Genomic DNA, 15,423 nt, shown 5'->3' with positions numbered 1-15,423 from the left:
GCTGCAAATTGGTGTTCAAGAATGTAGAAAGAGATGATTCTCATTGATTTCAATTAATCTGTACATGGGTATTTATATACAATTGATTCCTATAATTGTGTTATACTAATTAGGAAGAAATCCTAAATAAGAAATCCTAAATAGGAATACAGAATACAGAATATACACAGAAATAATATAATGATCGACTTTCCATAACACTCCCCCTCAAGTTGGAGCATAGATGTTAATCATGCCCAACTTGTTACAAATGTAGTCAATCCTAGCTCCATTCAGAGCTTTTGTGAAAATATCTCCTAAGCGCTCTCGGTTTGATATGTCTGTTGAGATGATCTTGTTGAATCTTTTCACGAACAAAGTGACAATCAATCTCAATATGTTTGGTCCGCTCATGAAATACAGATTAGAAGCAATATGGAGAGCGACTTGATTATCACACCACAATTTCGCAGCGGGGTCTTAAAACTGTCTCATCTAGTAATTGAAATATCCAATTTATCTAACATACTGATTGTGCCATGGCTCTGTTTTCGGTTTCAGCACTAGATCGAGAATCTACACTCTTCTTCTTGCTTTTCCAAGACGACAAATTTCCTCCCACAAAAACGCAATATCCGATAGTTGACCTCCTATCAACCTTAGATCCAGCCAGTCGGCATCGAAAAACATTCAACATTCAAATGTCCATGATTACCATATAACAAACCTCTTCTGGAGCTCCCTTTAGATAGCACAAGATTTGTCCCAAGGCTTCCCAATGAGCAACGGTTGGGGAAGACATAAACCGACTTACCACACTAACGGCATAAGTAATGTCAGGACGAGTGACAGTAAGGTAGTTCAATTTTCCTACCAATCTCTTGTATCTCTCTGGATCTTCAAACAACTCACTATCCCCTGCTAACAGTTGTATATTTGGAGTCATTGGTGCACTACAAGGATTAGCACCTAATTTTCTGTCTCATTAATAGATCGATGACATATTTTCTTTGAGACAAGAAAATACCCTTCTTACTTCTCATAACTTCAATACCCAAAAATACTTTAATAATCCCAAGTCTTTGGTCCAAACTGGGTTTGGAGGAAGGTTTTAAGAGATTAAATACTGCAGAGTCACTCCTAGTGATGATAATGTCATCCACATAGACTACCGGAGAATTAGACCCGACCTCAGTTGCTTATAAAATACTGAGTGATCACACTTACTCTTTTGCATACCAAATTCCTGTACTGCTTCACTGAATCTCCCAAACCAGGCCCTAGGACTTTGTTTCAAGCCATAAAGAGACTTCCGAAGCCTACAAACTTTACCCAACTCCCCCTGAGCAACAAACCCAGGTGGTTGCTCCATATACACCTCCTCCTGAAGATCACCATGAAGGAAAGCATTCTTGATATCCAATTGGTGCAGGGACCAATCATATGTAGCTGCTAAAGAGATAAACAAGCGAACAGAAGTAAGTTTAGCTACAGGAGAAAAAGTGTCAGAGTAATCAACCCCATATGTCTGAGCATATCCTTTTGCTACAAGGCGTGCTTTTAACCTAGCCACAGAACCATCAAGATTTACCTTTACTGTAAATACCCATTTGCAACCAATAGCTTTCTTACCAGTGGGCAAAGGCAACAGTTCCCATGTACCATTAGCATCTAAAGCCTCCATTTCCTCTTTCATAGCAAGACACCGGCCGGGATGAGACGATTGCCTCACTAACGATATTAGGGATAGGAGCAGTCTACAGAAGTAACACAACACCGAGAACAAGAAGACAATTGATTATAAGAAACAAAAGAAGAGATAGGGTAAGTACATGAACGTTTACCTTTACGAAGAGCAATGGGTAAGTCTAGATCAGAATCATGATCAATATGAGGTACAGGATCTCCCAACGAAGTAGCTGGTGGAGGATATGAGTCAGGAATCTCCAATCTCTTGGAATAAACATGAACAACGGGAGGCCGAGTAGGTCTAGAGACAGAAGAAATAGGCTGTGAGAGAGGACTAGACATTGGTTGGACAGTATATATTAAGATATCATCCTCCTCCCCCTGACTCTCATACACAGATGATTGAGAAAAAAATGGAGTGGACTCAAAAAATGTGACATCTGCAGAAACAAGATAACGATTAAGAGTAGGAGAGAAAGCAGGTACCCTTTTTGGATCCGGGAGTACCCAAGGAAGACACATTTGAGAGACTTTGGATCCAATTTAGTAACCTGCGGACGAACATCACGTACAAAACAAGTACAACCAAAAATACGGGGTTCAACAGGAAACAAAAATTTTGTAGGGAACAAAGCAGTGTAAGGAATATCCCCATTAAGGAATGTAAGACGGCATACGATTGATCAAAAACATGTCGTAGAAAGCGCATCCGCCCAAAAGTGTTTAGGAACTTTCATCTGAAAAGAAGAGCACGAGTTACCTCAAGAAGATGCCGATTTTTCTTTCGCCACGCCATTTTGGGATGGGGTATCCACAAAGGAAGACGATGAAGAATGCCATTTTGTGTCATATAAACTGAAATTGTCTGAAAAGTATTCTTTGGCATTGTCACTTCTTAATATGCGCACAGAAATATTAAATTGAGTTTTGATTTCATTACAAAATGCACAAAAGATAGAAAACAACTCAGAACCATTCTTCATTAAATATAACCAGGTAACAAAAGAGTAATCATCAACAAAAGTAACAAAATAACGAAATTCAGTTTTAGAAGTAATGAACAAGGACCCCAAACATCGAATGAACTAACTCAAAAGGGGATGAAGCGTTTATTGACTCTAGACACGAGAAGGCAAGCGATGATGTTTTGCAAATTGACACGACTCACATTCTAGTCTTGATAAAGATCAAATCGAGGACACAACTTCTTCATGGTAGACAGAAGGATGACCCAATCTACAATAAGCTTCAAGAGGTGTTAAGATACTGGAGCAAACAAGCGACCGCGGTACATGATTTTCCAGAATATAGAGACCACCTGACTCACGTCCTCTACCAATAATCTGCCGTCGTAAGATCTGAAACAAGCACCGATCGGAAAAAAGGAAATAGAACAATTTAAGATGCGCGTAAGTTTACTAACAGAAAGTAGATTAAAAGAGAAATTTGGTAGACACAAAGCAGATGACAAAGAAATTGAAATGCGATTCGCGATTCAGAACCCATGACACAAGAAGTAGAACCATCACTAAAGTAATGATGAGGAAGTGGGATTAGACTGAAAAGCAGATAGAATACTAGAATTACCTGTCATGTGATCTGTTGCACCAGAATCAATAACCCATTTGGATGAGGAAGACACAAGGCATGTAGTTGATTTACCTGACTCAGCGATCGCAGTGATAGGGGAACTGGTAGGCTTTAGAGATGCCATTAGAGATGCCTGATACTGGGAAAACTGTGCAAAATCCTCTGCAGATACCAAAACAGTTTTCTCAGAGGAAGATACTGTAGAATCCTCTGCTGCCATATTTGCCATCTGTGATCGCTGATTTTTCCTTTGAAATTGCGGACAATTATATTTTGTATGGCCAGGCTCATGACAATAATAACAAATGACTTCTCTTGAGTCCTGATTAGAACTAGCCTCTCCATTACGCTGATTACTTCTGTTGCCTGTAATTCCTCCTCTACTTCCTCTTTTATTACCCTGTTGTCCATTTGGATTACGGCTAATAAGAGCACTACTGGCAGGCTGTGAAGATTGGGTACTCTCTGTACGAAGGACCCATGTGAATGTTTCATGCAAAGAGGAAATCTCAGAACTGGAAAGAATCTGAGATTTAGCAGTCTCATACTCTGAAGGAAGGCCTGCAAGAAAACTCATAACAGCCAGTTGCTCCGTTGGGCTCTTTGAACTTTCACATCGTAACTAAAAGGCAACAATACATTAAGTTCCTCATATACCGTTTAAAATCCATAAAATAAGCCGTGAGAGACTTATTCTCTTTCTTATAGTAGAATGCCTTACAAACATCATAAATACGGGTGATATTCCCTTTTTGAGATTACATAATATCTAAGTAATCCATCATTTCATTAACTAATTCACTGTGTTTTATTAATCTACTTACCTCACTGTGTATCGTGTTCCGAAGCTGCAAAAACAACCGAGCATCCTCCCTTAGCCAAGTTTGTTGTGTATCATCGATGGGTGGATCTTTAGTAAGGTGATCATCCTTATCAATGCTACGCAAATAGACCCTAACTGTCTTACTCCACTCCAGGTAATTCGAACCATTAAGTTTGTGTTCCGTGATCTTGGTCATCATCGGAATCACATCAGAAATAACATTCTTATTGTCTGCCATTTGTTGAGACAAAGAAAACTAACCGAAACGCTAATTCAAAGTCTTGTGACAACAAAATAATCCAAAATCACAAATCAAGCAAATACCGAAATAGGATCGAGAGCCAAACCTCGAAGTCCTTTAATGGTGTCTTGGATCGAACAACGACACAGTGGTGGAATGAGGGGATTGAGGCAACGCTGGCAATGTTGATCGGAGTCGAAATGGCCGGTCGGCGGCTAAGGTCTCTCCTGAGTTGGGTGGTGAGAACAAATAGTCACCCTAGAGAGATGACCTGCTCTGATACCATGTAGAAAGAGATGATTCTCATTGATTTCAATTAATCTGTACATGGGTATTTATATACAATTGATTCCTATAATTGTATTATACTAACTAGGAAGAAATCCTAAATAAGAAATCCTAAATAGGAATACAGAATACAGAATATACACAGAAATAATATAATGATTGACTTTCCATAACAAAGAACAAGGAAGACACTCCAGAGGTTAAAGCACCTCGGCACAAGGCACAGTTGATCACTAAAGGCTTTACTCAGAGAGAGGGGATTGACTTTAATGAAGTATTTTCTCTAGTTATAAAGCATAGTTCTATCAAGGTTTTACTTGCTATGGTTACTCTTCATGATCTAGAGTTTAAGCAACTAAATGTGAAGATAGTATTTTTACATGGTGAACTGCAGGAGCAAATTTATATAAGTCAGCCAAAGGGATTTATCAGACTAGGTATGGAAAACCATGTTTGTTTGCTTAAGAAATCTTTATATGGTCTGAAACAGTCGCCTAGGCAGTGGTGCAAAAGATTTGATACATTCATGGTTTATAATGACTTTATTTTGCAATTCATATAATAGTTGTATGTATCATAAGAAGCTTTTAGATGATTCCTTTGCATTGAAACTAACGTATTTGAGGGAAATCTCTATGTTTTTCATATATTAAACTCTTTGTACATGCTCTTGTTTTTATACAAGTAATTTATCCTAATAAGAAAACTAAGATAAATAGAAAATAATAGTACAATAGGAAAGAATAATCAAATAAGATCCTAATAATCTGCTACTACAACAAATCAAGGATTTCAATACTCCCCCTCAAGTTGGTTCATGTATATCATGCATGCCCAACTTGCAAACTAGAATATGAAACAAATTACCGCTTAAACCCTTAGTATACACATCGGCCAACTATTCTTTTGAAGACACATGAGAGACTAAAAATTCCATCAACTATTTTCTCCTTTATGAAGTGTCGATCGATTTCTACATACTTGGTTCGATCATGTTAGACTGGATTGTATACTATGTTAATGGCAGCCTTGTTATCACACAATAAGGATAAACTGTTAATCTCGATAGCTTCATTTCTTCCATTAATTTCTGTAACCATAATAGCTCACAAATGTCCTGTGCCATGGCCCTGTATTATGCTTCTGCGCTAGATCTAGCTATCACATTTTGCTTTTTACTTCTCAAGTGATTAGGTTACCACCAACAAAGGTACAATAACCAGTTATAAACCTCTTATTATCAAGAGATCCAGCCCAATCTGTATATGTAAAGGCTTTCATTTGGAGATGGCCATGCTTTGAAAAAAGAAATCCTTTTTCAGGGGCAGATTTCAAATATCTAAAAATACAGAAAACAGCTTCTAAGTGAGGTTCTCTAGGATCATGCATATACTAGCTTACTAGACTCACCACATAAGCTATGTCAGGTCTAGTATGTGAGAGATAAATCAATCTCCCAACCAACCTTTGATATCTACCAAAGTCAACTGATTCCCAACTCTTGCTTGCAATCAGTGATTAGTTTTAATAGGTGATTTTGTAGGTTTACAGCCTAACATTCTTGTTTCTTCTAGTAGGTTAAAATATACTTCCTTTGAGAAATGAAGATTCCTTCGCCTAATCTAGCAACCTATATCACAAGAAAGTATATTAATTTACCTAAATCCTTAATCTCAAACTCCTAAGCCAAGAGTTTCTTCAGATGAGTAATTTCTTCATCTCCTATTATAACTATATCATCAACATAAATAATAAGCAAGTTGATCATACCTCTACAGTGTTTCACAAATAGAGTATGATCTACATTGCTTTGATAATATCCAAAAGATATCATGGCCTTACTGAATCTATCAAACCATGCTTTAGGTGACTGCTTCAGACCATACAATGTCTTTTTCAACCTGCAAACTTTTCCTTTGTTTTTATCATCATCAAATCCTAGAGGAATCTCCATACACTTCCTCCTCTAAGTCTTCATGCAAAAAAGTATTCTTTACATCAAATTGCTTTAGGTCCCACTCAAGATTTGCTACACATGACAACAAGATTCTTGATGGTATTCATTTTTACAACAGAGGCAAAAGTCTCCTGATAATCCACTCCAAATGTCTGAGTGAAGCCTTTAGCCACTAACTTGGCCTTACACCTTTCAATGGAACCATCTACATTATGTTTAATTGTGAACATCTACTTACATCCTACTGCTTTCTTTCTCGATGGAAGAGAAACAAGATCCCATGTCCCATTTTTTGCTAAAGCTCTCATCTCCTCTACCATAGCTACCTTCCATTTTAGATCAAAACATGCTTCCTTCCAACCCTATGGTATAAAAACAAAACAGCAAGACAAGACAAAGACTCCAAAGGAAAGAGACAATGAGTCATAGGAAATAAAATTAGAAATATGATGCTTAGTACAAGCCCTAACTCCTTTTCTAAGAGCAATAGGAATATCAAGATCATCAATAGTAGCATTCAACTCAGAAATAGAAATAGGATCATCAAGAAGTAAAGGAGACTCACCACATTCTCAAGAATTGATTCTAGGGATACTAGTTGATTAGGTGTATCAAGCTCACAGCTGTATCTGTCTTATTCCAACGCATGTAGGTTTTCAAATCCAATCTATTCACTTTCTCTGGGGTTTGAGGAGGTAGTTGATCCTAATTAGATGGCTCATTACTAAGGTGTGATCCAAGCCTAATAGTCTCCCCCTGATGTGATTGATCCTGGTTAGATGGCTCCTTACCAAAGTGCCACCCAAGCCTAATAGCCTGGTTAGGAAAAAACACCTCTTCCTTTTCCTCCTCATGCTCCCCCTGGAAAGGTGACTTGATAGGAAAATAAAGCTCAGATTCTCTAAAGGTAATATCCATACCAACAAAATATTTCTTAATAGGAGGAGGATAATATTTATAGCCCTTTTGAGTACTAGAATAACCTATAAATACACATTTAGGAACTCTAGGTTCTAAATTCTCAACATTTTTTTGTGGACAAAATTGACACATTCAAAAATTTTTTGAAGAACAGTATAAGGATTATAGCCTTGTAAAACCTCTAAAGGGCTATTAAAGTTCAATGTTCTCAGAGACATTCTATTAATAAGATATGTTGCAGCAAGAATTGCATCCCACCAATAAAGTATAGGAAAATTCATAGTAAATATGAGAGATCGAACCACCTCTAATAAATGTCTATTTTTTCTTTTAAACATCTCATTTTGTTCATTAATATTGACACAACTATTTTGATGTATTATACCATTTGAATCCAAATAAGCACGAGAAATACCATTAACATACTCTGTGCCATTATCAATTCTTAAGATTTTAACCTTGGCATCAAACTGTGTGTAAATCATTTTGTGAAACTGCTGGAAGCAAGAAAATATTTCACTTTTTGCTTTCATCAAATAAACCCATGTCAACTTAGTGCAACAGTCAATAAGAGTAACAAACCATTTATATCCAGACAAAAAAATAGTTTGGATAGTCCCCATACATCAAAATAAATAGTCTTAAAAAGGACCAAACTTCTATTATCTATTGAAGGATAAAACTGTCTTGTATGTTTAACAAATTCACAAGCATCATAAACTAGTAAATTTGAGTTGCAATTTCTAAACAAATTAGAATATAACCTTTTTAAAACAAGAAAAGATGGATGTGCTAATCTCCTATCCATTGGATAATCTCTCAATTAGCACTTATAGACTATCTTAACAAAGCCTAGTTTGCTTCGGGATTTGAAGAATTACAACCGTCATTTAGAAAATACAGATCATCTTGCAATTTGCCACTGCCAATCAGTTTCCCTATTTTCAAATCCTGAAATATGCAATGAGTAGAAAAAAAAATTCAATTTTGCAATTAAGGGCTTGGTAATGGAACTGACAAATAAAAGACTAATAGAAAAGCTGGGAATATGAAGAACTGAGTGAAATTTATATTGGGAGTGCATGTAATAGAATTTGTACTAGAAATTGTGATTAAGAAACCATCCGCTATACGGGTTTTTTTTTCCTAAGCATGGAAAATCGGTAGAGAATTTATTTAAAGGGCCTATCATATATTTGTTTGCTCAAGAATCTATAACCCAACAAGATTTGTCAAAATTGACAAGGAAAGCATTACCTTGTATGACAAAATTTGAAAAGCTAACTGTGAAAGATTGAGATTCAAGCCAAAATAACAAACGCCTTAGGGATTGAACTTCTTTATTAGAAAAAATTCCAATATCATTTGTTCTTTCAGAGTAATTCACTATTTTAGACATATTCGCTTGTGATTAGGTCAAGGACAAGGGTTGGGTAGAAGCGCAACACACAAGAAATAATTGAAAAAAGCTGAAAAAACGGTTCACATGCTATGATTATGAACAGCAATGTGAACAGTGCCGATGAATAGTACCCCTGAACAGTGCGCGTAAACAGTATCTAATGAACAGTGCGCGTGAACAGTACTAAAGCCCACCCTAATGAATCAAAAGTTATGATACCATGTTGAAACTAATGCATTTGAGAGAAATCTCCGTATTTTTCATATATTAAATTCTTTGTATATGCTCCTATTTATATACAAGTGATTTATCCTAATAAGAAAACTAAGATAAATAAGAAATAATAATACAATAAGAATGAATAATCAAATAAGATGCTAATAATCTGCTACTACAACAAATCAGAGAATCCAACACTTGGTCTATTTGCCGTTGTATGTGGATGACATGCTTATTGCTGCTAAAAGCATGTAACAGATTAACATTATGAAAAAGCAATTGAGTGATGAGTTTGAGATGAAGAATTTGGGTGCTGCAAAGAAGATATTGGGAATGTAAATTACTAGGGATAGAAGTGTTGAAAAGCTTTTCTTGTCTCAGCAAGCCTATGTTGAGAACATGTTTAAGTGTTTCAACATGACTAATGCTAAGCCTGTAGCTATTCCATTTGCTACCCATTTCAAGTTATCTGCAAACATGTCACCAAAAACAGATGAGGAGATGGAGCACATGTCCAGTGTTCCTTGTTCAAGAGCTGTTGGTAGCATCATATATGCTATGATTTGCACCCAACTTGACATTTCACATATAGTTAGTGTAGTGAGTAGATACATGGCGTGTCCTGAGAAAGAGCATTAGCAGCAAGTTTATACATTGCCTAGACTTGGTTGATGTTTGTAGTACTCAGTAGTGCCCTTGCGAGAGGATATGAAAAGACAGAGTGTTGTGGTGATTTTGTTGATGATAGAGGGAATTCAAGCCAAGGGAAAGAATTATTATTTTTATGTGGCTTGAATTTTGGATGTCTTTACAGACCCGAATTATAAACCGACTTGAAAGTTTCGTGCTATGACCCAATTGGAATAAAAAGTGAAGTTTGTGATAGTAGCAAAAGGCCCAAGCCCGTAGCCCACCGCTAATCTAGTTGAGGGTGCAAAGGGCAACAACCCCCCACAGTATGGACCAGTATAAATATTATAATATTCTGCAATTTACAGCAAATTTATGAGATATTCAGAAAATACATTGGAGTTAGAGTTTGAGAGTTCTAAGTAATTGTATATTGTTTTTTTCATCATAGTGAAACTTTCTCTCGTCTTGCCTATAGACGTAGACCTTACTGTCAAACCACATAAATTCCTGTATTATTTTTTTCTCTTTTCTATACTGTGTGATTTGTGCAATTGTGTGTGCTTTATATTTGTATGCCTACTATAACAAGTAACTTCTAGAATATAAGAAGGATATTCAACTATGCCAGTAAGCTATGCTAGAAAGTGGCAAAACTAACCAACAAAGTTCTCCTGGAGATTTAAATAACAAGACTTTTCAGGCAAGGGCTGAGGATTTAAAAGATGACTAATCTATATATATTCTATATAATGCACTAAAGATTACACAGTTTTTTGGCCCTTATACAACTGCTTAAGAATTGAGCCAAATCTATTTCGGTGAAAAACTTACATTGATTGAATATGCTGTTCCAAGAACAAAACTGACAAAAAGAGCCCAAAACAATGGCCATGAACCAACAACCCATCCAAGCCAAAAGCTCTGTAAAGAAAGGAAACATTAGTAGTGTTGGCACAATCTAGATGCATTAACAGAATGTTCTAACTTGTGTAAAAGTATTCCTATCAATTGAATAACGTTCAAAGTAGCGTCTTTTTTTTTTCAACATATTAATGACCAAAAAATCTTGGAAATTGGGCATTTTTAGTTTTGGAAAATTATTTTTTACAATATGGTATAAGCTCTCCAATAACTGCTGCAATGATGTCTCCATTAAGATTCCATACAAATCACCACTAAATTACCTACATATCTCATACTTCTGCAAAGTATCAAATAAATTATGAGGACATGGTAAAATGAAGAACAGATATAAGGACATATCTCAACACTATATTACATACATATCTCATACTATGCAATTTTTTTTCCCATTCCTTAATGCCAATACTATAATATTATTGTAAGGTTTTCACTTGTTTACTAATGAGCTTCTAGCATATAACAGAGGAAAAACAAGACTACTCCATTACTTTGCAGTATATGAATCTAGATTTATAGGCCACTACCATAAGTACATTGGTACTCATAAATGTAGATACCATTATGGAGAAAGATGCAACAATCATAACACCAATGCCCTTGGAATACTCTCCAGATGCCAATGGAAGATATGGCTTGTTAACCTGGAATGAAACATGAAGCCCATGTCCATCATTAGAATATCCAAACAAGCGATACTATCAATTTATTTATTACTTGATTACTTCTATGATATTATTCCAGCTACATAAGGAACAGAAAGTTGAGAGAGACTCTCATAGTAATAATTAAACATCAACTGGCCAAGATAGAATCAACCAAACCGCAGGATCCCATCTTTTTAGTCATTTCCACATGCTAACTACAAAATAACTTGAAAATATTGGAATAAGAAATAGAAGAGGCACATAGACTTTCAGTTTAATAAATGTCTATTAAGTGATCTCCAGTTGATGACACCAAATAACAAATCCTCACAGCAATAATATCTGCTGTGCTGTATCTACAGGTATCAGTTGAAAACCATTAAAGGCTAAAGAAGGCAATTGAGCCTTAATACATATAGCTACCTTGTCTATTTCGATGTCAGTTAATTGATTTAAACCAACTATGTATACATTCATCATGAGGGCAGCAACCACTGCCTGAAATACAAAAAATAACAAATGAAAGAATTATATTCATCAGTGATGTCTCCAAACTCTTTAAATTTATTAAAGTTATTGGCATCATCACCTCCAAAACACCTGTCAAGAACAGTGGAGAAAGATCCGAGAGTTTCTCTACTGCAAGGAGAGAAACCGATAAGATGCTCAAAGCCTGTCCACAGAAACATAATGTGAGCCTTAGCTTTTTCTTAAGAGGAGAAAAAATTCTTTTCTTGAAATTTTTATTAATGAATAAATTCACAATTAAATTAGATGAGAAGCTTTTGAACACTAGTAAGTAGTAAAAAAAACACGTGAACATTTAACTTTTGTCAGATTTGCATAAATACAATTGAACTTAACTGTGCCTATAACCGTATGAGGACGTGAAAATCTGTAGAAAGCATCTAATGCATTGAGAACAGAATTTGAAGTAATCTTAGGACTATAAGCATCTGACTCAGATTCAAGAGGCTGTCCAGAGGCGGTATACACCAAGAAATGGGCACCCTTTTTTCTCTGATAAATGTTAGATCTTTCCACACTACATCTAAGATGATGGTTCATTCGAGGAAGCGGAAACTTTGCAACATAATATCTTTCTAGGACGTTCCATGTTCTGCACCTGGCAACTCTGACTGATGCTATAGAACGGGTTACCCCTGCAAACAGAATGATAGCATAATGTGGTCATGTAAGAGCAAAAGGCATGCTATTACATTAAAGTATAAAGGTAAAAATGCACAAATAAGAAACAAAGAAATGACAAATTGCAACATAAGAACAATCCGATAATTAATTGGAATGAAAATGAAGCATGGCAGGGAAGGTTTTGACATTCCCATCTCCATCTTGTAAGGGGTTAGGCCAAGGCAAGGATGGGTATCCCCATTTTATTTTTCTAATTTCTAAATTATTAAAAAATATATTCTTGACTTTAAATAAATATATTTATGTTATAAATTTTGACCTACATATATACAAAAAAAAAAAATTCTTTATCATTAAAATTATATGATTTATTAGGTAATACTCTTTCTTCTTTCTCAAGTATTAACTAAACCCATCTCTTACCAACAACCTTTGCTAGGAAGCCCATGGGGGGGGCGCGGTAGAATTCCATCTCTTCTTAAAAGAAATGTTTAACTATTAAAATCTTTCTAAGCTTAGGCATATCCTGCATTTTAATCATTGCATTACCAATCCATCCAACTTTTAGTTTCTACATCATTTTCTAATGTAACATGTTTTCCATTAAATTACATGTTTTATATATTAAACTATTCTCCGTTTGAACAAATGTAATACAAATAAGTAGAATCTAGAATCCAAGAACTCTCCAAAGGTCCTTATCTACCTTGTCCATGAGAACATCAAAATTTCATACCATCTTTTAGCAGACATTATGCCATTAGTAGACTTCTCACAACTCTTCTTGGATTCTTCTAAATCATTGATGATTTTCTTATGATAGACAAATTTCATTTGTTTACAAGAAATGATAATTTCTTTATGAGACACTCAAATTTTTCATATGGTAATATGGTTCATAATATTTCTTCTTTATTTTCTACCCATGAATTTTTGTTAAAATCAACCAAAGCCAGCACCTAGCAAATACAATTTAAATATGTAATTGTAGCACAAAAACCAATAAGAAGGAAAGTCAAATTCTGCCAAAGAAACGTGCTACCAGCAATTATTTTAACACAAAATAAAATAATTTAAAACTATAATAAACAAGTAACAAGAGCATACTTGGAGAGTGACCCACTCTGAAATTGTTACTCTCCCAACAATTTCCACCTAGTATCAAATAAAGCATGAAAATCAGCCAAATTTAAGCAACCCATAAAAAATTTAAAAATTAAAAAAAAAAAACTTGAAAGAAGAAGAAGGAACTGTACAGTAAAACAAACATAAACACAAATGGGTTAGAGAAGCATACTTTGACCATCACAAATACAAATTCCAATTTTTTTTTTTCTGAAAAAGGGACATTATTATATAGTGAGTAAGTTGAAACCAGCTGCCCTTCTATAAAAAAGAATTGGAAAGTCATACCAGAAGTGACCGAAGAAGGCTTAGGAAACGACCCAAGAAGCAGAGACTCCATAACCACCATCTCCAACTGATTGGGAACTGATGCTTCTTAAGTTAATCAGAAGTCCAAAACTACTGCTACTACTAATCTCTCTTTCTGTGTTGCTCCTGTGAATAGAAGAAATTATTTGAGTGAGAAAGTAGGATGGAGAAGCAAAGAAGCAACTGGGTTGCCCATTTGGAATTTTCTGACCTTTTGTTTTGTTGTCGTTCAAACGGTACAGCGACTGCAAATTTCGCATGACCAAATACAAATAAATATCAAAAATGTTTTTTCCTTTAAGATAAAATTAAAAAAAAAAAAAATATATATATATATATATATATATATATATATTTTATATTTATCAAAAATTGAATTATCGATCACAAAATCTATGAGATTTATTTTTAATTAAAAGATTTTTAAAATTTTAACTTATTAATATTATATTTATTTTTAAAATTATAATATCTTGAATTTATACTTAATGAAAAAATATTCTTCTTTGTATATACTAATATTTTTTAAAAAAATTACAATTTTAATTTATATAATTTATTATTTATTCTGCTATTTTAATATAGAATTCTCCTCTTCCATATAAAAATATATATAATTCTCCTTTTTTTGAATTTTAACATCTTGATAGTGTTTGCTTAACTTAAAAAAAAAATAACTTATAAACTAATATAAATTTATAAATATTTAAAATTTTAAATAATTATATATTATTAAAATATTGATTAATCATTAATGAATAGCTAATATATTTAATAAAAAAATAATTTATAAATATATTTATTATTAAATTATTTAAAAGAATATTAAATAAAATATATGGTTAAATTTTAAAAATCAAAAGAAAATATTATGAAAATAAAAAGTTAATCTCTTCACTTTTTTATAAGCTTAAAAAATATTGTAAAGTGTAAACAAATAAATAAATTTATTTTTAAAATTTACAAATTGAAATAAATGTTATTTTTAAATGTTTAAATTTAATTTTTAATCATTATATTATAAAATTATTAAATTCAATAATTTTTTTAATAATAATAAATTAAAATAACATGACTGATTTTCTTTCCTATAAATAAAAAAATTACTTTTATTATATAGTTTATTAATTATTATTAAGTATATTAAATTAAAATTAGTCCACTATCAATAGCTTCCATTTCATTCAATGCACATCAAAAGTACTTGAGAAAATTGCTAAAGCCGTTGAGAAAAGAATCGTTAACTACTCTGAATTATTACAACTAGTCAAAAATAGGAAACTACAATTTCGGAGCTAAGTGGAATCTTCAAACATTTGGCCGCTATGGCTGCACGATAATGCGATCTCAAGATTTGGGGTTGTCAAAAGTCAAAACACATTTAAAAGGGTGACAATAATATAAAGTTTGTATTTATTATTTAATTAATTTAAAATAAATCATAATTATTTTTTTATAAAAAGTGAATAATATTTTTATTAGTTGAAAATAAAATATAAATATTAAGATAGAAGAGAAGAATAATAA

At 33.8% G+C, this 15,423-nt stretch overlaps 1 protein-coding gene across 12 annotated transcripts in view; it reads right to left on the bottom strand.

The window, feature by feature from the left end:
* LOC110641326 (homogentisate phytyltransferase 1, chloroplastic) overlaps window positions 1-14,210 on the bottom strand; it is a 31,432-nt gene extending 17,222 nt beyond the window's left edge. For 6 of the 12 annotated variants that reach the window (XR_009142531.1, XR_009142532.1, XR_009142533.1 and 3 more), the window contains exons 1-7: window positions 13,876-14,101; window positions 13,570-13,617; window positions 12,175-12,473; window positions 11,900-11,983; window positions 11,734-11,808; window positions 11,224-11,307; window positions 10,574-10,663 (exon numbers count right to left, since the gene is read on the bottom strand). Coding sequence is in view for 9 of the 12 variants with exons in the window: in XM_058132022.1 (XP_057988005.1) it covers window positions 10,574-10,663; window positions 11,224-11,307; window positions 11,734-11,808; window positions 11,900-11,983; window positions 12,175-12,473; window positions 13,570-13,617; window positions 13,876-13,936 (741 nt within the window). In the remaining 3 variants the exon portion in view is untranslated. Of the gene's footprint in view, window positions 1-10,573; window positions 10,664-11,223; window positions 11,308-11,733; window positions 11,809-11,899; window positions 11,984-12,174; window positions 12,474-13,569; window positions 13,618-13,875 lie in introns of all 12 variants that reach the window. The other 6 variants (XM_021793106.2, XM_058132023.1, XM_058132026.1 and 3 more) reach the window with 5 other exon arrangements.
* Between the last annotated feature and the right edge of the window lie 1,213 nt (window positions 14,211-15,423).

This window comes from Hevea brasiliensis, chromosome 13 (assembly GCF_030052815.1).
Source record: "Hevea brasiliensis isolate MT/VB/25A 57/8 chromosome 13, ASM3005281v1, whole genome shotgun sequence".
Classification (NCBI taxonomy): Eukaryota; Viridiplantae; Streptophyta; class Magnoliopsida; order Malpighiales; family Euphorbiaceae; genus Hevea; species Hevea brasiliensis.
This window is presented reverse-complemented; position numbering and strand designations above follow the sequence as displayed.